General features: G+C 45.4%; 2 protein-coding genes and 1 pseudogene across 3 annotated transcripts; 2 read left to right on the forward strand and 1 right to left on the reverse strand.

Annotated features, from left to right (window-relative positions):
* Positions 1 to 265: 265 nt before the first annotated feature.
* LOC145860303 (uncharacterized) lies at positions 266 to 2,265 on the forward strand. The gene is made up of 4 exons (XM_082960664.1): positions 266 to 872; positions 1,033 to 1,105; positions 1,277 to 1,411; positions 1,533 to 2,265. The coding sequence occupies exons 1-3, from the start codon at positions 518 to 520 to the stop codon at positions 1,398 to 1,400; spliced, it is 552 nt and encodes a 183-aa protein (XP_082816790.1). The 5' UTR covers positions 266 to 517; the 3' UTR covers positions 1,401 to 1,411; positions 1,533 to 2,265.
* A 1,281-nt stretch (positions 2,266 to 3,546) lies between these two features.
* On the forward strand, positions 3,547 to 7,146 carry LOC123726580 (complement C1q-like protein 2). The gene is made up of 5 exons (XM_082961397.1): positions 3,547 to 3,556; positions 3,717 to 3,800; positions 3,989 to 4,123; positions 4,245 to 4,304; positions 6,998 to 7,146. Exons 1-5 carry the CDS (start codon positions 3,547 to 3,549, stop codon positions 7,144 to 7,146), a joined length of 438 nt encoding a protein of 145 aa, XP_082817523.1.
* Positions 7,147 to 15,753: 8,607 nt separating this feature from the next.
* LOC106569587 (uncharacterized) lies at positions 15,754 to 25,735 on the reverse strand (annotated as a pseudogene). Its single transcript, XR_014380383.1, has 3 exons — positions 25,311 to 25,735; positions 18,106 to 18,240; positions 15,754 to 17,872 (listed from the first exon to the last, which is right to left on the reverse strand). The product of XR_014380383.1 is annotated as an uncharacterized LOC106569587 (transcript).
* Between the last annotated feature and the right edge of the window lie 1,894 nt (positions 25,736 to 27,629).

Consider the following 27,629-nt stretch of genomic DNA (forward strand, 5'->3'; position numbering starts at 1 on the left):
TGAGACCAAAAGTCAAAGGTCATTATATTATAAACCTGTTATTGACATTTAGACATTCTATGTTCTGTTTGCTGTGTCACATGGTTATTATAGGACCATAGAAATCAGATAAAACTAATCATGAGGTGAATCAGTTTGATTTATCACCTTGTTGTTAGACTTCATATCTACACGTGTCCCAGTTATCACCAGGTCATGGTTTAAGAGGACAGGATATAAAAGGGACAACTGAGACTTCAAAATAACAGCAGATATAACCACAAGAAGAGGAAATCATAACCCAGGAATGAGAATGAAGAGTGTTGTATCTCTGCTGGTGTTGCTGCACTGCTGTCTGTCTGGAGCCCAGGTCCACAAAGACAGAGATGGAGTCAATGTGAATGAGATCCAGCAGGTTGACTATGAGGACAGAGAGAGCAGAGGGAATGACATTCAGACTGACAAACAGAGAGCTGAAGCTACATTAACACACAGCTAGCAAACCTGCCAGCCTGACATCCACACTGTGCTGAGAGAGATGAGCACCATGATGGCAGAGCAGAGAGTTGAGCTGAGACACACAAAGACTGAACTGGGAGCCATGGAGGCCCGACTGAGAGCCAGTGAGAGCCGACTGACAGACAGTGAGAGCCGACTGACAGCCAGTGAGAGCCGACTGATAGCCAGTGAGAGCCGACTGACAGACAGTGAGAGCCGACTGACAGCCAGTGAGAGCCGACTGATAGCCAGTGAGAGCCGACTGACAGACAGTGAGAGCCGACTGACAGACAGTGAGAGCCGACTGACAGCCAGTGAGAGCCGACTGACAAACAATGAGAGCCGACTGGCAGACAGTGAGAGCCAGGTGGAGGAACTGAGCAAAATGAATGAAGGTAAATCAGAATAATCTCTTTCATAGCTGTTATTACATAAAGGTCTTAATCTGAGTCTAGGTACAGACCCAAACTGTATTTTATACTAATTAAGATGACATCATGAGTCATTTATACTAAATCTCACTGACTTGTTTATTGATCATGCATCTGATTTCAGCACAAGCAGTGAAACTAAACTCCATGGAGACTCGTTCTAACATCACTGAGAGCCATGTTGAAGTTCTGAAGAGGTAATGGGAGGAAAATGAAGTATTAGTTCTGACAGTATTAATATATATATATATATATATATATATATATATATGGTCTGAATGACTGACCTTATTGTTGATAATATGTCTAATCTTCACCAACTAATGTCCAGTTAGATAAAGTAGTGTTGACTCATCTCTGTCCCACAGACAGGAAGGTGGCTTTCTCAGCCTCACTAGCAGCACCTGGTCAAGAAGGAGACACTGGACCCTTCAACACTGCAATCACCCTGGTGTACAGAAATATCTACTCAAACATTGGCAATGCTTATAACCCCACTACAGGTACATTATATTCATATCATCAGTATTTATAAGTCTGTGTGAAAACATAGTTATTAATAATCCTCTGTCCTCGTATCATATCTGATGACTGTTTCTATGTGAATGTTGTGTTCTGATACAGGGATCTTCACAGCGCCAGTGAGAGGACTCTACCTGTTCAGGTTTTTCATCTATGGAGGGGCTGATGGTTCAGTTCCTACATCTGCAGCCTTGCATAAGAATGGACATCATATAGCTGCTGCACATGCTCACCAAACTAGTGGTGGTATTAATTCCTCCAATGGAGTGTCACTGCTGCTGGAGGTAGGAGATGTGGTCTACATGCATCTCTGGGCTGGGAGAAAGATATATGATAATGGAAATCGCCTCAGCACCTTCAGTGGTCATCTACTCTTCACTATGTAGGAGGGTTGGTAAAATACTTCCTGATGGGGTGTGTTGTCTTTGTCATGTCAATATTAGGTAACACTTGATGCCCAGCGTCATAACACGTTATGACACGGTCATAACCATGTAATAATGTGTCATAACAGGTAACATGTCATAACCTGTTATAATATGTTCTTAACACTGTCATGACACGTATATATTGAGACCTGTTGTGCCATATATTGCATTATGACAGGTTATGACAAGTTGAGTCAGCTGTTATGACATATTATGACATGGTTATGACAGTGTTATAACATGTTATGACACTGGGTGTCAAGTAAAGTGTTACCCAATATTATAATGTAGCTACAAATTGTGTTGAATAAATGCTGATTTTAGATCATTTATGTCATGCAATTTCTCCTAAAGCCCCTAGAAGACTTGTGAGCACTGTGTTGTGTAATAAAGTACCTGGAAGACTAGTGAGCACTGTGTTGTGTAATAAAGTACCTGGAAGACTAGTGAACACTGTGTTGTGTAATAAAGTACCTGGAAGACTAGTGAACACTGTGTTGTGTAATAAAGTACCTGGAAGACTAGTGAACACTTTTGTGTAATAAAGTACCTGGAAGACTAGTGAACACTGTGTTGTGTAATAAAGTACCTGGAAGACTAGTGAACACTGTTGTGTAATAAAGTACCTGGAAGACTAGTGAACACTGTGTTGTGTAATAAAGTACCTGGAAAACTAGTGAACACTGTGTTGTGTAATAAAGTACCTGGAAGACTAGTGAACACTGTGTTGTGTAGTAAAGTACCTGGAAGACTAGTGAACACTGTGTTGTGTAATAAAGTACCTGGAAGACTAGTGAGCACTGTGTTGTGTAATAAAGTACCTGGAAGACTAGTGAACACTGTGTTGTGTAATAAAGTACCTGGAAGACTAGTGAACACTGTGTTGTGTAATAAAGTACCTGGAAGACTAGTGAGCACTGTGTTGTGTAATAAAGTACCTGGAAGACTAGTGAGCACTGTGTTGTGTAATAAAGTACCTGGAAGACTAGTGAGCACTGTGTTGTGTAATAAAGTACCTGGAAGACTAGTGAACACTGTGTTGTGTAATAAAGTACCTGGAAGACTAGTGAACACTGTGCTGTGTAATAAAGTACCTGGAAGACTAGTGAACACTGTGTTGTGTAATAACGTATCAAACGACTGGAATAATAACTTATCATGTCATACACATTCTTCTGTCTCTGTGACTCTTTCTCGGTGTCTCTCTCTTCTCTCCTCTATGTGTCTGTCTCTCTCTCACACACACATTTGTGCACAGGTGAGCACTGATACCTTCAACCAAAATCATGTAAACATTGACACCATCCATGAACACAAGATAAAGGACGTTCAGGTGTGGCTTGTTGATACTGTATATGATGATATGAGTTTTGCTGAGAGGGCACATTTCTGTTTTACTTAGTTGATGAAAAATATAATTCAAAATCATTCATTCATTCATTCATTCATTCCAAACCTAATGATTAGAAGACTATTGTGAGGTAATAACCAATGAGACCAAAAGGCAAAGGTCAGAGAGCCGACTGACAGACAGTGAGAGCCGACTGACAGCCAGTGAGAGCCGACTGACAGCCAGTGAGAGCCGACTGACAGCCAGTGAGAGCCGACTGACAGCCAGTGAGAGCCGACTGACAGCCAGTGAGAGCCGACTGACAGCCAGTGAGAGCCAGGTGGAGGAACTGATCAAAATGAATCAAGGTAAATCAGAATGATCTCTTTCATAGCTGTTATTACACAAATGTCTTAAACTGAGTCTAGGTACAGACCCAAAGTGTATTTTATACTAATTAAGATGACATCATAAGTCATTTATACTAAATCTCACTGACTTGTTTATTGTTGATGTATCTGATTTCAGCACAAGCAGTGAAACTAAACTCCATGGAGACTCGTTCTAACATCACTGAGAGCCACGTTGAAGTTCTGAAGAGAAACAGTCAAGGTAATGGGAGGAAAATGAAGTATTCGTTTTGACAGTATTAAAAATATATATATATATATATATATATATATATATATATATATATATATATGGTCTGAATGACAGACATTATTGTTGATAACATGTCTAATCTACACCAACTAGTGTCCAGTTAGATAAAGTAGTGTTGACTCATCTCTATCCCACAGACAGGAAGGTGGCTTTCTTAGCCTCACTAGCAGCACCTGGTCAAAAAGGACACACTGGAACCTTCAACACTGGAATCACCCTGGTTTACAGAAATATCTACTCAAACATTGGCAATGCTTATAACCCCACTACAGGTCCACTATATTCATATCATCACTATTTATAAGTCTGTGTGAAAACATAGTTATTAATAATCCTCTGTCCTCGTATCATATCTGATGACTGTTTCTATGTGAATGTTGTGTTCTGATACAGGGATCTTCACAGCACCAGTGAGAGGACTCTACCTGTTCAGGTTTTACATCTATGGAGGGGGTGATAGTTCAGTTTATACATCTGCAGTCTTGCATAAGAATGGATATCATATAGCTATTTGTCACGGCTGTCGTAGAGATTAGACCAAGGCGCAGCGGGTTGCGTGCTCATAATTATTTTATTTATAAAGTGAACACGAAAAAACAATAAACAAAGAACGACAGACCGACAGTTTTGCAGGCTATAATAACAGCAGTGCAAATTACAACTCCCCACCAACAAACAGGTGAAAACAAGCTCCCTAAGTATGACTCTCAATCAGAAACAACGATGTACAGCTGATTCAGAGCCACACCCGGCCAACAAAGAAATACACAACATAGAACACCTAGAATACCAAAACAAGAACATACACCAAAAACCCCGGAACACATAAATACAATACCCCTCTACATACACACACAACCCCCGAACCACATAAAACAAATACCCCCTGCCACGTCCTGACCAAACTACAATAACAAATAACCCCTATTACTGGTCAGGACGTGACAGTACCCCCCCCAAAGGTGCAGACCCCGGATGCACCTAAACAAAACCCCAAAAATAAACCCCTAACTAAAGGGAGGGAAGGGAGGGTGGCTGCCGTCACCGACAGCTCTCGTGTATACACCCCCCCCTCCCAAAACCTCCTACAGTGGAGGTGGCTTAGGCTCAGGCCTAAGACCACCCCCTGACCAGTCCACTCCTAATAAATACCTTGACCTGACACATGTCACTGTAGACCCAGCACTGTACTCTCGGAGCTCCGGACTGTAGGGCAATTCTGGGAGCTCCGGATTGTAGGGCGACTCTAGGAGCTCCGGATTGTAGAACGAGTCTAGGAGCTCTGGACTGTAGGCAGACTCACTCGGTTCCGGACTGTAGGCAGACTCACTCGGTTCCGGACTGTAAGCAGACTCACTCGGTTCCGGACTGTAGGCAGACTCGCTCGGTTCCGGACTGTAGGCAGACTCGCTCGGTTCCGGACTGTAGGCAGACTCGCTCGGTTCCGGACTGTAGGCAGACTCGCTCGGTTCCGGACTGTAGGCAGACTCGCTCGGTTCCGGACTGTAGGCAGACTCGCTCGGTTCCGGACTGTAGGCAGACTCGCTCGGTTCCGGACTGTAGGCAGACTCGCTCGGTTCCGGACTGTAGGCAGACTCGCTCGGTTCCGGACTGTAGGCCGACTCGCTCGGTTCCGGACTGTAGGCCGTCTCACTCAGTTCCGGACTGTAGGCCGTCTCACTGGGTTCCGGACTGTAGGTCATCTCACTCGGTTCCGGACTGTAGGCCGTCTCACTCGGTTCCGGACTGTAGGCCATCTCACTCGGTTCCGGACTGTAGGCCGTCTCACTCGGTTCCGGACTATATACTGTTGCCGGATACTCTGGACGGGGTACTGTTGCCAGATACTCTGGACGGATCACTGTTGCCGGACACTCTGGACGGAGCACTGTAGTCGGAAGCTCGGGACTGGGCTGACGCACTGAAAGCCTGATGCGTGGTGCTGGTACTGGATGTGCCAGTTTGGGGACATGCACCTCAGGGCTAGTGCGGGGAGCGGGAACAGGCTGAATAGGACTGGGCTGACGCACTGAAAGCCTGGTGCGTGGTGCGTGGTGCTGGCTTGGGATGTGCCAGACAGGAGACACACACCTCACGGCTAGTGTGAGGAGCGGGAACAGGACATACTGGACTGGGCTGATGCACTGAAAGCCTGGTGCGTGGTGCTGGCTTGGGATGTGCCAGACTGGAGACACACACCTCACGGCTAGTGCAAGGAGTGGGAACAGGATACACTGGACCGTAGAGGTGCACTGGCGGTCTCGAGCGCAGGACTGGCACCGCCCGTACTGGCTGGATGCCCACTTCTCCCTGGCAAATGCGGGGCGCTGGCACTTTGCACACCGGCCTGTGAATGCTCGGCCTCAACGCCATGCGTATCACCCCATAGCACGGGACCTGACTAATGACAGGGTGCTTGGCCTCGCCACAGTACGCATTACCCCGAAGCACGGGACCTGTCCAGTCATAGGTTTCCTCAAAAAAGCACGGGGATTTGGCTTGGGGCTTAATCCTGGCCCCGCCAAACTACCCGTGTGCCCCCCCAAAAAAAATTATTGGGGGTGCCTCTCAGGTTCCCGTAGCTCCCGTAACTTGTCCTCCCAATATTGTCATTCCTTCAGCCAGGTCCAACCTTCAGGCCGGTGCTCCAATCCCCGCTGCTTGGTCATCTTGTGGTGGGTAGTTCTGTCACGGCTGTCGTAGAGATTAGACCAAGGCGCAGCGGGTTGCGTGCTCATAATTATTTTATTTATAAAGTGAACACGAAAAAACAATAAACAAAGAACGACAGACCAACAGTTTCGCAGGCTATAATAACAGCAGTGCAAAATACAACTCCCCACCAACAAACAGGTGAAAACAAGCTCCTTAAGTATGACTCTCAATCAGAAACAACGATGTACAGCTGTTCCTGATTCAGAGCCACACCCGGCCAACAAAGAAATACACAACATAGAAAACCTAGAATACCAAAACAAGAACATACACCAAAAACCCCGGAACACATAAATACAATACCCCTCTACATACACACAACCCCCGAACCACATAAAACAAATACCCCCTGCCACGTCCTGACCAAACTACAATAACAAATAACCCCTATTACTGGTCAGGACATGACACTATTGTACATGCTGTACAAGCTAGTGGTGGAATGAATTCCTCCAATGGAGTGTCACTGCTGCTGGAAGTAGGAGATGTGGTCAACATGTATCTCTGGGCTGGGAGAAAGATATATGATGATGCAAATCGCCACAGTACCTTCAGTGGTCACCTGCTCTTCACTATGTAGGAGGATTATTGAAGGACTGTATGAGTTATCTGTACAGGAAAATATTCAGACATTTTAACAACATTGTCTTAGTGTTGAAAGTTCTCCATTTACTCTCTAACAGTTCAAACTAAGGTAGTTCTCAAGGAGAAAAGTAGGTGAAATTAACAAGATTTAAAAAAACATATCGTATCCAAGTTTTCAAAATAGAAAAATAATTTCAAAAATATACTCAAAATGAAAATATTAATGTCATGTTGTCACGAGAATTTTCAATCCCAATAATGATAACTAACAATTATTTAAGCTTTGACCAATCCCCGAGGTTTGTAAGACCCTGGTTTTAATAATAATTAGGCAAAGACTCAGCTTTTGCAAAAGGTCTGTAAAAAAATTTTCAGAGAACATTCTAAAGTCAAAAATGCAAAGACATTACATTTTATAATTCCCATTTCCCCCACCTCCTTACACGCACACACAGACACACAAACAGTAGGTGGGCTGTATCTTTTCCCACAGTCCGCATTCCTCGTTTATCACTACCAAGCTGGCAGTTCTATCCTCCCGAGATTAGAGGGACCTTGACAGGACTCCCTTTCCTGTCGTAAGTTTCTTAGAGTTCCAACCAGGTCAGGTCATGAATAGTTTAATTGTCCTCTGTATTTTCTTAGTCACACACATTTCTCTCCCTTACTGGTCTCGACCAAACCTTATTGGACTTAAGTTTATCACTTTATGTGACGATCATCGTAAGGAGTAGACCAAGGTGCAGCGTGGTGAGTGCTCATGACAAATATTTATTTTAACTCAGAACACTAAAACAAAACAACAAACAACGGAAAACAAACGTCATGTTCTGCAGGCTTACTGAGCTGTACAAAAACAAGATCCCACACAGAAGGAGGGAAAAAGGGCTGCCTAAGTATGATTCCTAATCAGAGACAACGATAGACAGCTGCTTCTAATTAGGAACCATACTCGGCTCAACACAAAGAAATAGAAAACATAGAATGGAACATAGAAATACAACAACCTAGATTGCCCACCCCATATCACACCCTGACCTAACCAAACTAGAGGAAAATAAAACATCTCTCTAAGGTCAGGGCGTGACAGTACCCCCCCCCCCCCCAAAGGTGCGGACTCCCGGCCGCAAACCTGAACCTATAGGGGAGGGTCCAGGTGGGCATCTACTCATGGCGGCGGCTCCGGTTCGGGGCGAAGCTCCCACTCCGCCCGCTGATCCCCCCGCTTTTGTATTACCTTACCGGACCGTGGATCGTCGTCAGAGGAACCGGACCGTGGATCATTGCCGAAGGCTCTAGACTGCGGACTGCCGCTGAAGACTCCGGACCGCCGCTGAAGACTCCGGACCGTCGCTGGAGGTTCCGGACCGTGGGCCGTCTCATGAGTTTCCGGTCCGTGGGCCATCTCAGGAGGTTCCGGACCGGGGACCGTTGCTGCAGGCTCCGTGCCATGGATCGTCACTGCAGGCTCCGCACCATGGATCATCACTGGATGCTCCGGGCCATGGATTATCACTGGAGGCTCCGGGCCATGGATTATCACTGGAGGCTTCGTGCCATGGATCATCCCTACAGGCTCCGGGCCATGGATCATCCCTACAGGCTCCGGGCCATGGATTATCACTGGAGGCTCCGGGCCATGGATTATCACTGGAGGCTTCGTGCCATGGATCATCACTACAGGCTCCGGGCCATGGATCATCACTGGAGGCTTCAGACCATGGATCATCACTGGAGGCTTCTTACGTGGAGTGGGAACAGGTCTCACCGGACTGGGGAACGTCGCTGGAGGCTCCGGACTGGGGGACGTCGCCGGAAGCTCTGGACTGGGAACTGTCGCCGAAAGCTCTAGACTGGGAAGGCGCACTGGAGGCCTGATGCGTGGGGCTGGCACAGGTGGCACCTGACTAGTAACACGCACCTCAGGGCGAGTGCGAGGAGCAGGAACAGGACACACCGGACTGGGCAGGCGCACTAGAGACCTGATGCGTGGGGCTGGCACAGGTGGCGCCAGACTGGTGACGCACCTCAGGGCAAGTGCGAGGAGCAGGCACATGATATACTGGGCCATAGAGGCGCACTGGAGGTCTAGAGCTTAGGGCTGACACAACCCGTCCTGGCTGGATGCTTATTTTAGCCCGACAAGGGAGGAGCGCTGGCACAGGACGAACTGGGCTGTGCAGGCGCACTGGCGACACAGTGCGTAGAGCCGGCGCAGGATATCCTGGACCGAGGAGGCGTACCAAAGACCAGGAGCGCTGAGCTGGCACAATCTTTCCTGGCTGAATGCTCAGTTTAGCCCGGCAAATGCACATCACTGCATAACACGGTGCCTGACTGTTCAAACGCTCCCCACGGTGCACGGGGAGTTGGCTCAGGTCTCCACCCTGACTCTGCCAATCTCCCGTGTGCTCCCCCAACATTTTTTGGGGGGGCTGCCTCTCATGCTTGCCTCATGGTTGGTATAGTGCCTCGTAATAACGTCGCTCTGCTCTTGCCACCTCAATCTCCTCCTTAGAACGGCGATACTCCCCAGCCTGCCTCCAGGGTCCTTTCCCATCCAGAATCTCCTCCCATGTCCACTGGTCCACACCACGCTGCTTGGTCTTATTGTGGTGGCATCTTCTGTGACGATCGTCGTAAGGAGTAGACCAAGGTGCAGCGTGGTGAGTGCTCATGACAAATATTTATTTTAACTCAAAACACTAAAAGAAAACAACAAACAACGGAAAACAAACGTCACATTCTGTAGGCTTACTGAGCTGTACAAAAACAAGATCCCACACAGAAGTAGGGAAAAAGGGCTGCCTAAGTATGATTCCTAATCAGAGACAACGATAGACAGCTGCCTCTGATTAGGAACCATACTCGGCTCAACACAAAGAAATAGAAAACATAACATAACATAGAGAAAACATAACAGAACATACAACAACCTAGATTGCCCACCCCATATCATACCCTGACCTAACCAAACTAGAGGAAAATAAAACCTCTCTCTAAGGTCAGGGTGTGACACTTTAATTATTCTTTATACATGTTTCATAATCTAATAATTACGTTTCAGGGTGGAATTCTTTAGTCATTCCCTTAAACATATAAATTCCCTTATCACATGTAAATATTATACTGTCCACTAAGACTTCTTTAATTCATGTATTTAGATGTTGACCTAGTCAACATTGTGTTGAGTTGTAACGGCTGTTGAAGGGAGTAGACCAAGGCGCAGCGTGGTTAGTGCTCATCATGAAATGTATTTGAATGAACACTGAATCAAAAAAAACAAAGTGCAACGGCTAAACAGTTTTGTCAGGTAACAAATGACTAAACAGAAAATAGCCACCCACAAAACCCAAAGGAAAACAGGCTGCCTAAATATGGCGCCCAATCAGCAACAACGATATCCAGCTGTCCCTGATGGAGAGCCATACCCGGCCGAAACGAAGAAATACCAAACATAGAAAAAGGGACATAGAATGCCCACCCCTACTCACGCCCTGACCAACCAAAATAGAGACATAAAAGGATCTCTAAGGTCAGGACGTGACTAAGGTCAGCTGCGGACTCCGGCCGCAAAACCTAAACCTATAGGGGAGGGTCCGGGTGGGCATCTACCCGTGGTGGCGGCTCAGGAGCAGGACGCAGACCCCGCTCCACCGCTGGCTCACCCTAATTTAGTGGCTCCCCTAGAGCGTGGTCTCTTGTCGCCGACCACGGACTGGGGACCCTGCGCCCTGCTGGCGGACGACTCTCGCTCAGGGCTGAGGAGCGTCTCTGGAGACTCAGGGCTGAGGAGCGTCTCTGGAGACTCAGAGCTGAGGAGCGTCTCTGGAGGCTCAGGGCTGAGGAGCGTCTCTGGAGGCTCAGGGCTGAGGAGCGTCTCTGGAGGCTCAGGGCTGAGGAGCGTCTCTGGAGGCTCCGGACTGTGGGCCGTCTCGGCGGGCTCCGGACTGTGGGCCGTCTCGGCGGGCTCCGGACTGTGGGCCGTCTCGGCGGGCTCCGGACTGTGGGCCGTCTCGGCGGGCTCCGGACTGTGGGCCGTCTCGGCGGGCTCCGGACTGTGGGCCGTCTCGGCGGGCTCCGGACTGTGGGCCGTCTCGGCGGGCTCCGGACTGTGGGCCGTCTCGGCGGGCTCCGGACTGTGGGCCGTCTCTGCGGGCTCCGGACTGTGGGCCGTCTCTGCGGGCTCCGGACTGTGGGCCGTCTCTGCAGGCTCCGGACTGTGGGCCGTCTCTGCAGGCTCCGGACTGTGGGCCGTCTCTGCAGGCTCCGGACTGTGGGCCCTCTCTGCAGGCTCCGGACTGTGGGCCGTCTCTGCTGGCTTCGGACTGTGGGCCGTCTCTGCTGGCTCCGGACTGTGGGCCGTCTCTGCAGGCTCCGGACTGTGGGCCATCTCTAGACGGGGCACTGTCACCTGAGTCAGCTCTGGATGGGGCACTGTTGCCGGAAGCTCTGGACGGGGCACTGTCGCCGGAAGCTCTGGACGGGGAACTGTCGCCGGAAGCTCTGGACGGGGAACTGTCGCCGGAAGCTCTGGACGGGGAACTGTCGCTGGAAGCTCTGGACGGGGAACTGTCGCCGGAAGCTCTGGACGGGGAACTGTCGTCGGAAGCTCTGGACGGGGCTGACGCACTGGAGTCCTGGTGCGTGGAGCTGGTACTGGAGGTACCAGACTGGTGACACACACCTCAAGGCTAGTGCGTGGAGCAGGAACAGGACCCACCGGACTGGGCTGACGCCCTGGAGGCCTGGTGCGTGGGGCTGGTACTGTCTTCATCAGACGGCTAGCACGCACCTCAGGACAAGTATGGAGAGCTGACTCAGGTGACATCAATTTGAGGACACGCTCCATAGGGTGAATGTCGTGCCTCATGCACCAACACAGCAGCCCTCTCATAGCTCTCTCCTCCAATCTTCCCATCAACTCCTTCACTGTCTCTGCTTCGCTCACCTCCAATTTCACCCCGGCTCTGGTTCCATCCATTCCATCTGCCCGTGTGCCCCCCAAAAATGTTTTTTGGGGCTGACCTCTCGTTCTTGCCCCTCGGTGCGTATAACGCCTCGTAATGGCGCCTTTCCGCCTTGGCTGCCTCCAGCTCCTCCTTAGGGCACTGGTATTCCTCAGCCTGGTGCCATGGTCCTGCCCCATCCAGGATCTCCTTCCATGTCCATGACTCCTGGTACTACACCTGCTGCTCCCTTCTCCGCTGCTTGGTCCTTTGGTGGTGGGTGGTTCTGTAACGGCTGCTGAAGGGAGTAGACCAAGGCGCAGCGTGGTTAGTGCTCATCATGAAATGTATTTGAATGAACACTGAATCAAAAAAAACAAAGTGCAACGGCTAAACAGTTTTGTCAGGTAACAAATGACTAAACAGAAAATAACCACCCATAACCCAAAGGAAAACAGGCTGCCTAAGTATGGCTCCCAATCAGCAACAACGATATCCAGCTGTCCCTGATGGAGAGCCATACCCGGCCAAAACGAAGAAATACCAAACATAGAAAAAGGGACATAGAATGCCCACCCCAACTCACACCCTGACCAACCAAAATAGAGACATAAAAGGATCTCTAAGGTCAGGGCGTGACATGAGTATTATTTAATAAGGTGTTTATCAAAAGAATGACTAGTAGAATGGCACTAGTAGTACCGTGATTACACACACACACACAGTTTTCAAAATAGAAAAATAACAACAAATGATTTTCAGAATGAAAATGTTAATTTCAAGTAAATATTATACTGTCTGACTTCTTTAATGTATAAATGTTGATCCCCCCCCCACCCACTTATGCCTGTTTTCTACTGTAAATTGAAGACTAGTAAACATTGTGTTGAGTATTATTGAATAAAGTGTTTATCAAAAGAATGACTCAAAGTATCATTATTACACAAGCACAGGCACACACACACACACACACACACAGACACACAAACACACACGGACAGAAACACATGTTAGAACTATGTGCACGTGGACAGACTGACTGACTAAATCTTTCAACCACCGTTCATGAACACAGGGAAAACGTCTTTCAGGTGGGGCTTGTTGATTATCATGATAGTAGTTTTTGCTGAGAGAGGACGTATCTCTTACTTTGCTGATTGGAAATATTTGACTGTAAATCTTTAATTCACTTCCAAACCTAATGATTAGAAGATTATATTACGAGGTATTACACAACGGGTGGGTCTAATCCTGAATGCTGATTGGTTAAAACCGCATTTTAGCCGGTGTCTATTCCACAAGTTACCACCGACTGAATCTATGATGTTAAAGTGCCTATTTACTCTGTTCCATCTGAATGCGCAATCCACTGTCTCATCAACCCAGCCAGGTACTTTGATCTCCACTTTAAAAAGCATCTAGACATTATCTCACATTTCTTTTAGACTAACATTTAGTTTTCAACAGCGGGGATTTGTAAAATCCTTGCTGTCTGTCTCTCTGACATTTGCAACATTGTTTCAATATTCAAATTCGATCTTCAGCTGTCCCATAGTAATGAACGTGTCGGGAGTCGGGACGAGACAGACAGGCAGGCAGCGTTTCTCAGCCAGTCGAAATCATGAATCAGCTGGCATAATTTTTATGGATATATACAAAGAAATGTCAATTGAAAAAAGGTCAAATGAAAAGAAGTGCAGCTAGTTTGCTGTCTTTCCAACTTCAGTTTGAAGTGATCGTGTTAGCTGTGTTGTTGGCTAGCTCCTCTGAACAAGTGTCCTGACGAGTGAGCAAATTAACTATGTCAGGCGAAATCACACCTCATTAGCTCATTGTTATGGATATATCCAAATAAATGTCAGCTTAAACAAATGCAAATGTCCCTACTTTGTTATTATTCTGGCAGCAATGTTTGACGTGACTGCACGTTAGTAGTAGGCTAGGGATAAGAACGTTGACAGCCAGTATGGCAATGGAACATTTAGGATAAACAACTGGATCGCGTCCATAGATATAGAACAAAAAGACTTAACAACTGGGTCGCATCCATAGATCTAGAACAAAAAGACTTAACTGGGTCGCGCCTCTAGCAACCGAACGATAGAACGAACGACCAGCCGGCTTGGGAAGCAACCCTAGATTTGTATGTGACTATATCTTGTGGAAGGATGAAATAGTATGAATAAATGCATCAAAATAACGTTAATTAAACATTTCAATAATTGTTTGAATATGTTGGTAACCCGTTGTATAAAAGGGATAATGGCCTCAAAGCCAGTGTTTGGAGGATATATTGGCGCAGTTTGCTGGCCCTCAACTTCGTCTCGGGCCTAACAACAGCTGTGCCAATATATTCTCCAAACACTGGCTTCTCGGGCATTATCACTTACATTATTTAAAAAAAGATTTAACTAGGCAAATCAGTTAAGAACAAATTCTTATTTACAATGACGGCCTACACCGAGACAATTGTGTTCATCTCGGGCCTACCGTGCCAATATAGCCTCCAAAAACTGGCTTCTCGGGCATTATCACTTAAATAACAATTTAGACCAAAAGGCAAAGGTAAATATATTATAAAACTGGTATTGACATTTAGGCATTCTTTGTTCTGTTTGCTGTGTCACATGGTTATTATAGGACCATTGCAATCAGATAATAGTAATCATGAGGTGAATCAGTTTGATTTATCACCTTAATGCTTCATATCTACATGTGTCCCTGTTATCACCAGGTCATGGTGTAAGAGGACAGGATATAAAGGGGAGCTGCGGTGAACAGCAATCTTCAAGTCTTTCCACAGATTTTTAATGGGATTCAAGTCTGGGCTTTAGCTAGGCCACTCAAGGACTTTCACATTCTTGTTGTGAAGCCATTCCAATGTTTGTTTGGCTGTATGCTGGGATTATTGTACTGTTGGAACATAAATCTTTGCCCAGTCTAAGGTTGTTTGCACTCTGAAGCAGGTTCTCATTAAGGATTAACCTGTATTTGGCTCCATTCATTGTTACCTCTATCCTTACCAGTCTCCCAGATGCTTAAAAGCATCCCCATAGCACGACGCTACCACCACCATGCTTCACAGAATGGATGGTGTTAGACGGGTGCTGAGCTGTGCCTGGTTTTCTAGTACTTTGCATTCAGGCCGAAGATAAATGTTTTTGTCTCATCAGACCACATAATCTTTTGCCTTATGCTCTCAGAATCTTTCACATTACTTTTTGCAAACTCCAGGTGTGCTCTCATGTGACTTTTTCTCAGGAGTGGCTTCCGCCTGGCCACTCTCCCATAAAGCCCAGATTGATGAAGTGCTGTAGAGACTGTTGTCCTTCTGGCAGGTTCTCCCATCTCAACCAAGGAACTCTGTAGTTCTGTCAGATTGGTCATTGGTTTCTTGGTCACCTCCCTGACCAATGTCCTTCTTTCTCGGCTGCTCAGTTTGGTCAGACGGCCAGAGTCTGGGTAGTTCCATATTTTATTCAATTTCCCAATGTTACGAATCCCTTTGGCCCTGCAGTCTAGGGGGGATGGAAACGAGACCCGTAACATAACTCATGCAAATGATTAACAGTGAAAAGTAACAGTGAGCTCAAAAACCACAGACAACTTAAGTCTACCGTCAAACACTCATGGTTTATTTTTAAACACACGGTAAAGGGGGGCGGGAAAAGGGGCTGAGCTGGACCCAAGGAAAGAAATAGTAAGTATTCAAAAACACCCCTAAGCTAGTCTACCTGCTTCAACAACAGCTAACTAACCAATCAATAAAATACAGTGGGTGGTCCGCCCAGTTCTAACTAGTGTTCTTTAAACAATATTTACCTACGGGTAATGTATGCCCATGGGCGACTTGTCTTGGTACCCCCTTTTCCCATCATCAAATAAACAGTCAAACACCATAACAAAACAATACTCACAGGATAATGGGCAAAGTGACATGTAGTTGCAAAAACAAAAGAGAGATCTCTGCATACAAAGCGGGAGGGAGAGAGATTGAATGACTTATAGAGATTGAAACACAAAGAGATCGCGCTCCAGAGAAAACAACTGACTGGGTTTTTAAACCAAGGGAAAGGGGCTGTGATTGGGTAATGGAAAAGGAGCAGGTGTCTTCTGATTAGCGACTGATTGATGACTGATTGGTGACTGATTGAGGAATGATGATTGCCACCTGTGAGGAGAGAAGGAGAGAAAAGAAATACACACACAGGATACACACTCAGGATACCTGTATCCGTAACACCCAATAATGGAGACACTGTGCTCTTGGAGACGTTAAACACTCTATAAATGGTATTATAGCCTTCCCCAGATATATGCCTTATTACAATTCTATCTCAGAGATCTACAGACAGTTCCTTGGACATGCACCGTCAACCGTGGTACATTATATAGACAGGTGTGTTTCTTCTAAGTCATGTCCAAACAATTGAATTGGCCACAGTTGGACTCCAATCAAGTCGTACAAACATCTCAAGGATGATTAAAGGAAATTAGATGCACCTGAGCTCAATTTGGTGTATCATAGCAAAGGGGTGTGAATACTTATGTAAATTACAAATGTATGTATTTCATTTTCAATACATTTGCAAAAATGTCACACATGTTTTCACTTTGCCATTATGGGGTATTGTGTGTAGATGGGTGAGGGGGAAAAAAAGATTTCATACATTTTAAATTCAGGCTGTAACTCAACAAAATGTGGAATAAGTCAAGGGGTATGAGTACTTTCTGAATGTACTGTATCTGTGCTGGAAAATATTCAGAACTTTTTAGTAATTGTCTTAGCGTTGGAAGCTCTCCATTCACTCTCTGTTAGTTTAAACTAAGATAGTTGTCAATGTGAAAGGTAGTTGAAATAAAAAATATAAGAAATACATCTCTCAGTGTTGAAATTAGGAAAATTATAACAAATGACATTTATCTTACATTTACATTTTAGTCATTTAGCAGACGCTCTTATCCAGAGCAACTTACAGTAGTGAATGCATACATTTCATACATTTTGGTTTCTTTTTTTTCCCCGTACTGGCCCCCCGTGGGAATCAACCCCACAACCCTGGCGTTGCAAACACCATGCTGGCGTTGCAAACACCATGCTCTACCAACTGAGCCACAGGGAAGGCTTAAAATATAATATATTATATTTTTGCTCAGTATATTAGAGAGCAAATTAAGAATTTTTAACACTAAGACAATGTTATTAAAAGTTATAACTATTTTCCAGCACAGACACATTTGGGCTCCCGAGTGGCGCAGTGGTCTTAGACACTGCATCTCAGTGCAAAAGGCATCAATGCAGTACCTGGTTTGAATCCAGGCTGCATCACATCCAGCAGTGATTGGGAGTCCCATAGGGCGGCACACAATTGGCTGGGGTAGGCCGTCATTCTAAATAAGAATTTGTTCTTAACTGATTTGCCTAGTTAAATATAAATCTCTTCAGAAATATAACATTAACACAACAAAGACCAGACACCCCATCAGGTAGTATTTTACAAACCCTCCTACATAGTGAAGAGTAGATGACCACTGAAGGTGCTGTGGCGATTTCCATCATCATATATCTTTCTCCCAGCCCAGAGATGCACGTAGACCACATCTCCTACCTCCAGCAGCAGTGACACTCCATTGGAGGAATTAACAACATGGCTAGCTTGGCAATATGTGCAATAGCTCTTTGATGCCCATTCTTATGCAAGTCAGCAGTTGTAGGAACTGAACCACCACCATAAAACCTGAAACCACCTCTCACTGGTGCTGTGAAGATCCCTGTAGCAGAACACAACATTCACAAAACAGGGGGATTATTCAGAATGCATAACTTCACCACTTCAAAAATGGAATTATTCCTCTAATGTTGTTTTGTTTTAACATCTTTTATGAATTCAATTCCCATCAATCTTATTGTTTTGATATGAATTACAACTTTAACTGTCAACAAAGATCATACCAGGACAATGGATGATTACATTTATAATCTGTACATATGCATTGAACTATACCTGTAGTGGGGTTATAAGCATTGCCAATGTTTGAGTAGATATTTCTGTACACCAGGGTGATTGCAGTGTTGAAGGGTCCAGTGTCTCCTTCTTGACCAGGTGCTGCTAGTGAGGCTGAGAAAGCCACCTTCCTGTCTGTGGGACAGAGACGAGTCAACACTACTTTATCTAACTGGACACTAGTTGGTGTAGATTGACATGTTATCAACAATAAGGTCAGTCATTCAGACCATAATTTCTTTTAAATATCTAATACTTCATTTTCCTCCCATTACCTTGACTGTTTCTCTTCAGAACTTCAACATGGCTCTCAGTGATTTTGGAACGACTCTCCATGGAGTTTAGTTTCTATGTTACCTCACCAAATAGACAAAGCTGCATACTATCAAAATAATACATCTGTAGTCTAAACTCCACACTTTGAGAATATTATTCAGATTTTTTATTTTTTTATTTAGGTGGTAGATCAGCTTTAATATTGCGGATAGATTGTTGCATCCATCAATGTAATTGTCTGCATCAGATCCAATCCCCCATATATATTTTGGGGGTAAATGTATCTATATATATACACATACATACACACCCACATACATATACAGTTGAAGTCAGAAGTTTACATACACCTTAGCCAAATATATTTAAACTCAGTTTTTCACAATTACAGATATTTAATCCTAGTAAAAATTCCCTGTATTAGATCAGTTAGGATCCCCACTTTATTTTAAGAATGTGAAATGTCAGAAAAGTAGTAGAGAGAATTATTTTATTTCAGCTTTTATTTCTTTCATCACATTCCCAGTGGGTCAGAAGTTTACATACACTCAATTAGTGGTCTTCCTGTCTGGGTTGGCGTCCACCCTTGGGTTGTGCCGTGGCGGAGATCTTTGTGGGCTATACTCGGCCTTGTCTCAGGATGGTAAGTTGGTGGTTGAAGGTATCCCTCTAGTGGTGTGGGGGCTGTGCTTGGAAAAGTGGGTGGGGTTATATCCTGCCTGTTTGGCCCTGTCCGGGGGTATCATCGTATGGGGCCACAGTGTCTCCTGACCCCTCCTGTCTCAGCCTCCAGTATTTATGCTGCAGTAGTTTGTGTCGGAGGGCTAGGGTCAGTCTGTTATATCTGGAGTATTTCTTCTGTCTTATCCGGTGTCCTGTGTGAATTTAAGTATGCTCTCTCTAATTCTCTCTTTCTTTCTTTCTTTCTTTCTTTCTTTCTTTCTTTCTTTCTTCTTTCTTTCTTTCTTTCTTTCTTTCTTTCTTTCTCTCTCTCGGAGGACCTGAGCACTAGGACCATGCCTCAGGACTACCTGGCATGATGACTCCTTGCTGTCCCCAGCCCACCTGGCCGTGATGCTGCTCCAGTTTCAACTGTTCTGCCTGCGGCTATGGAACCCTGATCTGTTCACCGAACGTGCTACCTGTCCCAGACCTGCTGTTTTCAACTCTCTAGAGACAGCAGGAGCGGTAGAGATACTCTCAATGATCGGCTATGAAAAGCCAACTGACATTTACTCTTGAGGTGCTGACTTGTTGCACCCTCGACAACTACTGTGATTATTATTATTTGACCATGCTGGTCATTTATGAACATTTGAACATCTTGGCCATGTTCTGTTATAATCTCCACCCGGCACAGCCAGAAGAAGACTGGCCACCCCTCATAGCCTGGTTCCTCTCTAGGTTTCTTCCTAGGTTTTGGCATTTCTGGGGAGTTTTTCCTAGCCACCGTGCTTCTACACCTGCATTGCTTGCTGTTTGGGGTTTTAGGCTGGGTTTCTGTACAGCACTTTGAGATATCAGCTGATGTAAGAAGGGCTATATAAATACATTTGATTTGAATTAGTATTTGGTAGCATTGCCTTTAAATTGTATAACTTGGGTCAAACGTTTTGGGTAGCCTTCCACAAGCTTCCCACAATATGTTGGGTGAATTCTGCCCCATTCCTCCTGACAGAGATGCTGTAACTAAGTCAGGTTTGTAGGCCTCCTTGCTTGCACATGCTTTTTCAGTTCTGCCAATACATTTTCTATAGGATTGAGGTCAGGGCTTTTTGATGGCCACTCCAGTACTACCTTGATTTTGTTGTCCTTAAGCCATTTTTCCACAACTTTGGAAGTATGCTTGGGGTCATTGTCCATTTGAAGACCCATTTGCGACCAAGCTTTAACTTCCTGACTGATCTCTTGGGATGTTGCTTCAATATATCCACATACTATTCCTTCCTCACGATGCCATCTATTTTGTGAAGTCCACCAGTCCCTCCTGCAGCAAAGCACCCTCACAACTTGATGCTGCCACCCCTGTGCTTCAGGGTTGGGATGGTGTTCTTCAGCTTGTAAGCATCCCCTTTTTTCCTCCAAACATAACAATGGTCATTATGGCCAAACAGTTCTATTTTTGTTTCCTCAGACCAGAGGACATTTCTCCAAAAGGTACGATCTTTGTCCCCATGTGCAGTTGCAAACCGCAGTCTGGCTTTTTTTATGGCGGTTTTGGAGCAGTGGTTTCTTCCTTGTTGAGCGGTCTTTCAGGTTTTTATATATATATATATTTTCACCTTTATTTAACCAGGTAGGCAAGTTGAGAACAAGTTCTCATTTACAATTGCGACCTGGCCAAGATAAATCAAAGCAGTTCGACAACATACAAAAACACAGTTACACATGGAGTAAAACAACATACAATCAATGATACAGTAGACAAAAATAAGACTATATACAATGTGAGCAAATGATGTGAGATAAGGGAGGTAAAGGCAAAAAAGGCCATGGTGGCAAAGTAAATAAAGTATAGCAAGTAAAACACTGGAATGGTAGATTTATAATTTGAAGAAAGTTCAAAGTTAAAATATAAATAATATGGTGCAAAGGAGCAAAATAATAAATAAAATAAATAAATACAGTAGGGGAAGAGGTAGTAGTTTGGGCTAAATTATAGATGGGCTATGTACAGGTGCAGTGATCTGGGAGCTGCTCTGATAGCTGGTGCTTAAAGCTAGTGAGGGAGATAAGTGTTTCCAGTTTCAGGGATTTTTGTAGTTCGTTCCAGTCATTGGCAGCAGAGAACTGGAAGGAGAGGTTATGTCGATATAGGACTCGTTTTACTGTGGATATAGATACTTTTGTACCTGTTTCCTCCAGCATCTTCACAAGGCCCTTTGCTGTTGTTCTGGGATTGATTTGCACTTTTCGCACCAAAGTACGTTCATCTCTAGAACGTGTCTCCTTCCTGAGCGGTATGACGGCTGCGAGGTCCCATGGTGTTTATACTTGCACACTATTTTTTGTACAGATGAACGTGGTACCTTCAGGCATTTGGAAATTGCTCCCAAGGATGAACCAGACTTGTGGAGGTCTACAATTTATTTTCTGAGGTCTTGGCTGATTTCTTTTGATATTTCAATGATGTCAAGCAAAGAGGCACTGAGTTTGAAGGTAGGCCTTGAAATACATCCACAGGTACACCTCCAATTGACTCAAATGATGTCAATTAGCCTATCAGAAGCTTCTAAAGCCATGACATAATTTTCTGGAATTTTCCAAGCTGTTTAAAGGCACAGTCAACTTAGTGTATGTAAACTTCTGACCCACTGGAATTGTGATACAGGGAATTATAAGTGAAATAATCTGTCTGTAAACAATTGTTGGAAGAATGACTTGTGTCATGCACAAAGTAGATGTCCTAACCAACTTGCCAAAACTATAGTTTTTTAACAAGAAATTTGTGGAGTGTTGAAAAACAAGTTTTAATGACACCAACCTAAGTGTCTGTACACATCCGACTTCAACTGAATATAAACATTCATTCATATACACACACATATATATATATATATATATATACTGCTCAAAAAAATAAAGGGAACACTTAAACAACACATCCTAGATCTGAATGAAAGAAATAATCTTATTAAATACTTTTTTCTTTACATAGTTGAATGTGCTGACAACAAAATCACACCAAAATAATCAATGGAAATCCAATTTATCAACCCATGGAGGTCTGGATTTTGAGTCACACTCAAAATTAAAGTGGTAAACCACACTACAGGCTGATCCAACTTTGATGTAATGTCATTAAAACAAGTCAAAATGAGGCACAGTAGTGTGTGTGGCCTCCACGTGCCTGTATGACCTCCCTACAACGCCTGGGCATGCTCCTGATGAGGTGGTGGATGGTCTCCTGAGGGATCTCCTCCCAGACCTGGACTAAAGCATCCGCCAACTCCTGGACAGTCTGTGGTGCAACGTGGCGTTGGTGGATGGAGCGAGACATGATGTCCCAGATGTGCTCAATTGGATTCAGGACTGGGGAACAGGCGGGCCAGTCCATAGCGTCAATGCCTTCCTCTTGCAGGAACTGCTGACACACTCCAGCCACATGAGGTCTAGCATTGTCTTGCATTAGGAGGAACCCAGGGCCAACCGCACCAGCATATGGTCTCACAAGGGGTCTGAGGATCTCATCTCGGTACCTAATGGCAGTCAGGCTACCTCTGGCGAGCACATGGAGGGCTGTGCGGCCCCTCAAAGAAATGCCACCCCACACCATGACTGACCCACCGCCAAACCGGTCACGCTGGAGGATGTTGCAGGCAGCAGAACGTTCTCCACGGCGTCTCCAGACTCTGTCACGTCTGTCATGTGCTCAGTGTGGACCTGCTTTCATCTGTGAAGAGCACAGGGCGCCAGTGGCGAATTTGCCAATCTTGGTGTTCTCTGACAAATGCCAAACGTCCTGCACGGTGTTGGGCTGTAAGCACAACCCGCACCTGTGGACGTCGGGCCCTCATACCACCCTCATGGAGTCTGTTTCTGACCGTTTGAGCAGACACATGCACATTTGTGGCCTGCTGGAGGTCATTTTGCAGGGCTCTGGCAGTGCTTCTCCTGCTCCTCCTTGCACAAAGGCAGTGGTAGCGGTCCTGCTGCTGGGTTGTTGCCCTCCTACGGCCTCCTCCACGTCTCCTGATGTACTGGCCTGTCTCCTGGTAGTGCCTCCATGCTCTGGACCCTACGCTGACAGACACAGCAAACCTTCTTGCCACAGCTCGCATTGATGTGCCATCCTGGATGAGCTGCACTACCTGAGCCACTTGTGTGGGTTGTAGACTCTGTCTCATGCTACCACTAGAGTGAAAGCACCACCAGCATTCAAAAGTGACCAAAACATCAGCCAGGAAGCATAGGAACTGAGAAGTGGTCTGTGGTCACCACCTGCAGAACCACTCCTTTTTTGGGGGTGTCTTGCTAATTGCCTATAATTTCCACCTGTTGTCTCTTCCATTTGCACAACAGCATGTGAAATTTATTGTCAATCAGTGTTGCTTCCTAAGTGGACAGTTTGATTTCACAGAAGTGTGATTGACTTGGAGTTACATTGTGTTGTTTAAGTGTTCCCTTTATTTTTTTGAGCAGTGTATATATACATATATACACATACACACTTTTTTTAGAAGATACCTTTATTATTTCCCTCAAACCCTACCACCCCTCCCCCAATTGGAGTAAACTAATAAACATTAACACTTGGGCTTCTAGCTTCAGTTATTACAGTCGTGGCCAAAAGTTTTGAGAATGACACAAATATTAATTTCCACAAAGTTTGCTGCTTCAGTGTCTTTAGATATTTTTGCCAGATGTTACTATGGAATACTGAAGTATAAATACAAGTGTGAAAGGCTTTTATTGACAATTACATGAAGTTGATGCAAAGAGTCAATATTTAAAGTGTTGACCCTTCTTTTTCAAGACCTCTGCAATCCGCCCTGTCATGCTGTCAATGAACTTATTGGCCACATCCTGACTGATGGCAGCCCATTCTTGCATAGTCAATGCTTGGAGTTTGTCAGAATTTGTGGGTTTTTGTTTGTCCACCCACCTCTTGAGGATTGACCACAAATTCTCAATGGGATTAAGGTCTGGGGAGTTTCCTGGCCATGGACCCAACATATCGATGTTTTGTTCCCCGAGCCACTTAGTTATCACTTTTGCCTTACGGCAAGGTGCTCTATCATGCTGGAAAAGGCATTTCTCGTCACCGAACTGTTCCTGGATGGTTGGGAGAAGTTGCTCTCGGAGGATGTGTTGGTACCATTCTTTATTCATGACTGTGTTCTTAGGCAAAATTGTGAGTGAGCCCACTCCCTTGGCTGAGAAGCAACCCCACACATGAATGGTCTCAGGATGCTTTACTGTTGGCATGACACAGGACTGATGGTAGCACTCACCTTGTCTTCTCAGGACAAGATTTTTTCTGGATGCCCCAAACAATCGGAAAGGGGATTCATCAGAGAAAATGACTTTACCCCAGTCCTCAGCAGTCCAATCCCTGTACCTTTTGCAGAATATCAGTCTGTCCCTGATGTTTTTCCTGGAGAGAAGTGGCTTCTTTGCTGCCCTTCTTTGACACCAGGCCATCCTCCAAAAATCTTTGCCTCACTGTGCGTGCAGATGCACTCACACCTGCCTGCTGTCATTCCTGAGCAAACTCTGTGCTGGTGGTGTCCCGATCCCGCAGCTGAATCAACTTTAGGATACGGTCCTGGCGCTTGCTGGACTTTCTTGGGCGCCCTGAAGCCTTCTTCACAACAATTGAACCGCTCTCCTTGAAGTTCTTGATGATCCGATAAATGGTTGATTTAGGTGCAATCTTACTGGCAGCAATATCTTTGCCTGTGAAGCCCTTTTTGTGCAAAGCAATGATGACGGCACGTGTTTCCTTGCAGGTAACCATGCTTGACAGAGGAGGAACAATGATTCCAAGCACCACCCTCCTTTTGAAGCTTCCAGTCTGTTATTCGAACTCAATCAGCATGACAGAGTGATCTCCAGCCTTGTCCTCGTCAACACTCACACCTGTGTTAACGAGAGAACCACTGACATGATGTCAGCTGGTCCTTTTGTGGCAGGGCTGAAATGCAGTGGAAATGTTTTTTGGGGGATTCAGTTCATTTGCATGGCAAAGAGGGACTTTGCAATTAATTGGAATTCATCTGATCACTCTTCATAACATTCTGGAGTATATGGAAATTGCCATCATACAAACTGAGGCAGCAGACTTTGTGAAAATTAATATTTGTGTCATTCTCAAAACTTTTGGCCACAACTGTACATACTATACACATTTTACAGACACAATCTATTTTACAATAGTTATATTTTGCTTGTTTTTAGTCCTGATTTACCTTTTTATTCAGATTTACCTTCATTCCTATTGGTCAGTTCCTCCACTTTGGATGTCAGCTGGATTTTCAGTTTCTCCACCTGGCTCTCACTGGCTGTCAAACGACTCTCACTGGCTCTCAGTCGGGCCTCCATAGCTCCCAGTTCAGTCTTTGTGTGTCTCAGCTCAACTCTCTGCTCTGCCATCATGGTGCTCATCTCTCTCAGCACAGTGTGGATGTCAGGCTGGTAGGTTTGCTGGCTGTGTGTTAATGCAGCTTCAGCTCTCTGTTTGTCAGTCTGAATGTCATTCCCTCTGCTCTCTCTGTCCTCATAGTCAACCTGCTGGATCTCATTCACACTGACTCCATCTCTGTCTTTGTGGACCTGGGCTCCAGACAGACAGCAGTGCAGCAACACCAGCAGAGATATAACACTCTTCATTCTCATTCCTGGGTTATGATTTCCTCTTCTTGTGGTTATTTCTGCTGTTATTTTGGAGTCTCAGTTGTCCCCTTTATATCCTGTCCTCTTAAACCATGACCTGGTGATAACTGGGACACGTGTAGATATGAAGTCTAACAACAAGGTGGTAAATCAAACTGATTACTTTTATTTGATTTCTGTGATCCTATATTAACCACATTACCCAGCAAACACATCAAATAATGCCTAAATGTCAATATCAGATTTATAATATAATTACCTTGGTTGTTTGGTCTCATTTGTTATTAAAATAAATGAGAAAATAATAGAATCCTTGTATGTTTTCCAGAAGGAACTTAATCTAACTTTATTACTTCATGAGAGGCAAAGTTGAAGGCTGATGTCACGTCCTGACCAGTATTGGGGTCATTTGTCATTGTAGTATGGTCAGGGCGTGGCAGGGGGTGTTGTTTCTGTGTGTTTTGGGGTTTGTTTGTTTCCAGAAGATATGTTCTAGTTTTCTTTTTCTATGTTCATTTTCTATGTGTGGCCGAGTATGGTTTCCAATCAGAGGCAGGTGTCTTTCGTTGTCTCTGATTGGAAGCCATACTTAGGCAGCCTGTTTTTTCCTTTGGGTTTGTGGGTGGTTGTTTTTTTCGTATAGTCTTAGTACCTTACGAAACGGTCCCAGCTCTACGCAGGAGGCCTCCAGCGACGCTCCCTAGTCAGGAGCCTCCAGCGACGCTCCTCAGCCCGGAGCCTCCAGCGACGCTCCTCAGCCCGGAGCCTCCAGCGACTGCTCCTCAGCCCGGAGCCTCCAGCGATGCTCTTCAGTCAGGCGCCTCCAGCGACGCTCCCCAGTCAGGAGCCTCCAGCGACGCTCCTCAGCCCAGAGCCTCCAGCGATGCTCCTCAGCCCGGAGCCTCCAGCGACGCTCCTCAGCCCGGAGCCTCCAGCGACGCTCCTCAGCCCGGAGCCTCCAGCGACGCTCCTCAGCCCGGGGCCTCCAGCGACGCCCCTCAGCCCAGGGCCTCCAGCGACGCCCCTCAGCCCAGAGTCTTCTGAACGGGAGCTACGCCCATAGCCAGAGCCACCTCCGTAGTGGGAGGATTGGCGAAGGAGGGGTGTAGCACAGGAACCTTCATTGACGGTGGCCATCCTCCCTTCCCTTCCTTTAGGTTTGGGGTTGGTTTTGTGTTTTTTTTGTTTTTGAGGTGCCGTCGGGGTCTGCACCTTTTGGGGGAGGGGGGGGGGGGTACTGTCACGTCCTGACCAGTATAGGGGTCATTTGTCATTGTAGTATGGTCAGGGCGTGTCAGGGGGTGTTGTTTCTGTGTGTTTTGGGGTTTGTTTGCTTCCAGGGGATATGTTCTAGTTTTTGTTTTCTATGTTCATTTTCTATGTGTGGCCGAGTATGGTTTCCAATCAGAGGCAGGTGTCTTTCGTCGTCTCTGATTGGAAGCCATACTTAGGCAGCCTGTTTTTTCCTTTGGGTTTGTGGGTGGTTATTTTTTTCGTATAGTCTTAGTACCTTACGTAACTGTCGTTTTGTCATTTTGTTAGTTTTTGTTTAAGTGTTCACTTTACTCATTAATAAAAGAGCACTATACCCGCTGTGCCTTGGTCTGTCCCTTACAACGCCTATGACAGCTGATGCTCCCCAATTGGCGATGGGCCTAAGTAAGTAGGTTTTAATTTATAATATAGCATTCTAATCATTAGGTTTGGAAGTGCATTAATTATTTACAATCAAATATTTTCCATTAACAAAGTAAAACAGAAATGTGCTCTCTCAGCAATAAGCCATATAGTGGTATACGGTATCAACAAGCAACAGCTGAAAGACCTTTGTCTTGTGTTGATGGATAATGGTGTGAATGTGTGCACGTTGCTGATGTTAGCACTAGTTTGTGTCGGGTGTGTGTGTGTGTGTG

This window comes from Salmo salar, chromosome 14 (genome assembly GCF_965601325.2).
Source record: "Salmo salar chromosome 14, fSalSal1, whole genome shotgun sequence".
Lineage (NCBI taxonomy): Eukaryota > Metazoa > Chordata > Actinopteri > Salmoniformes > Salmonidae > Salmo > Salmo salar.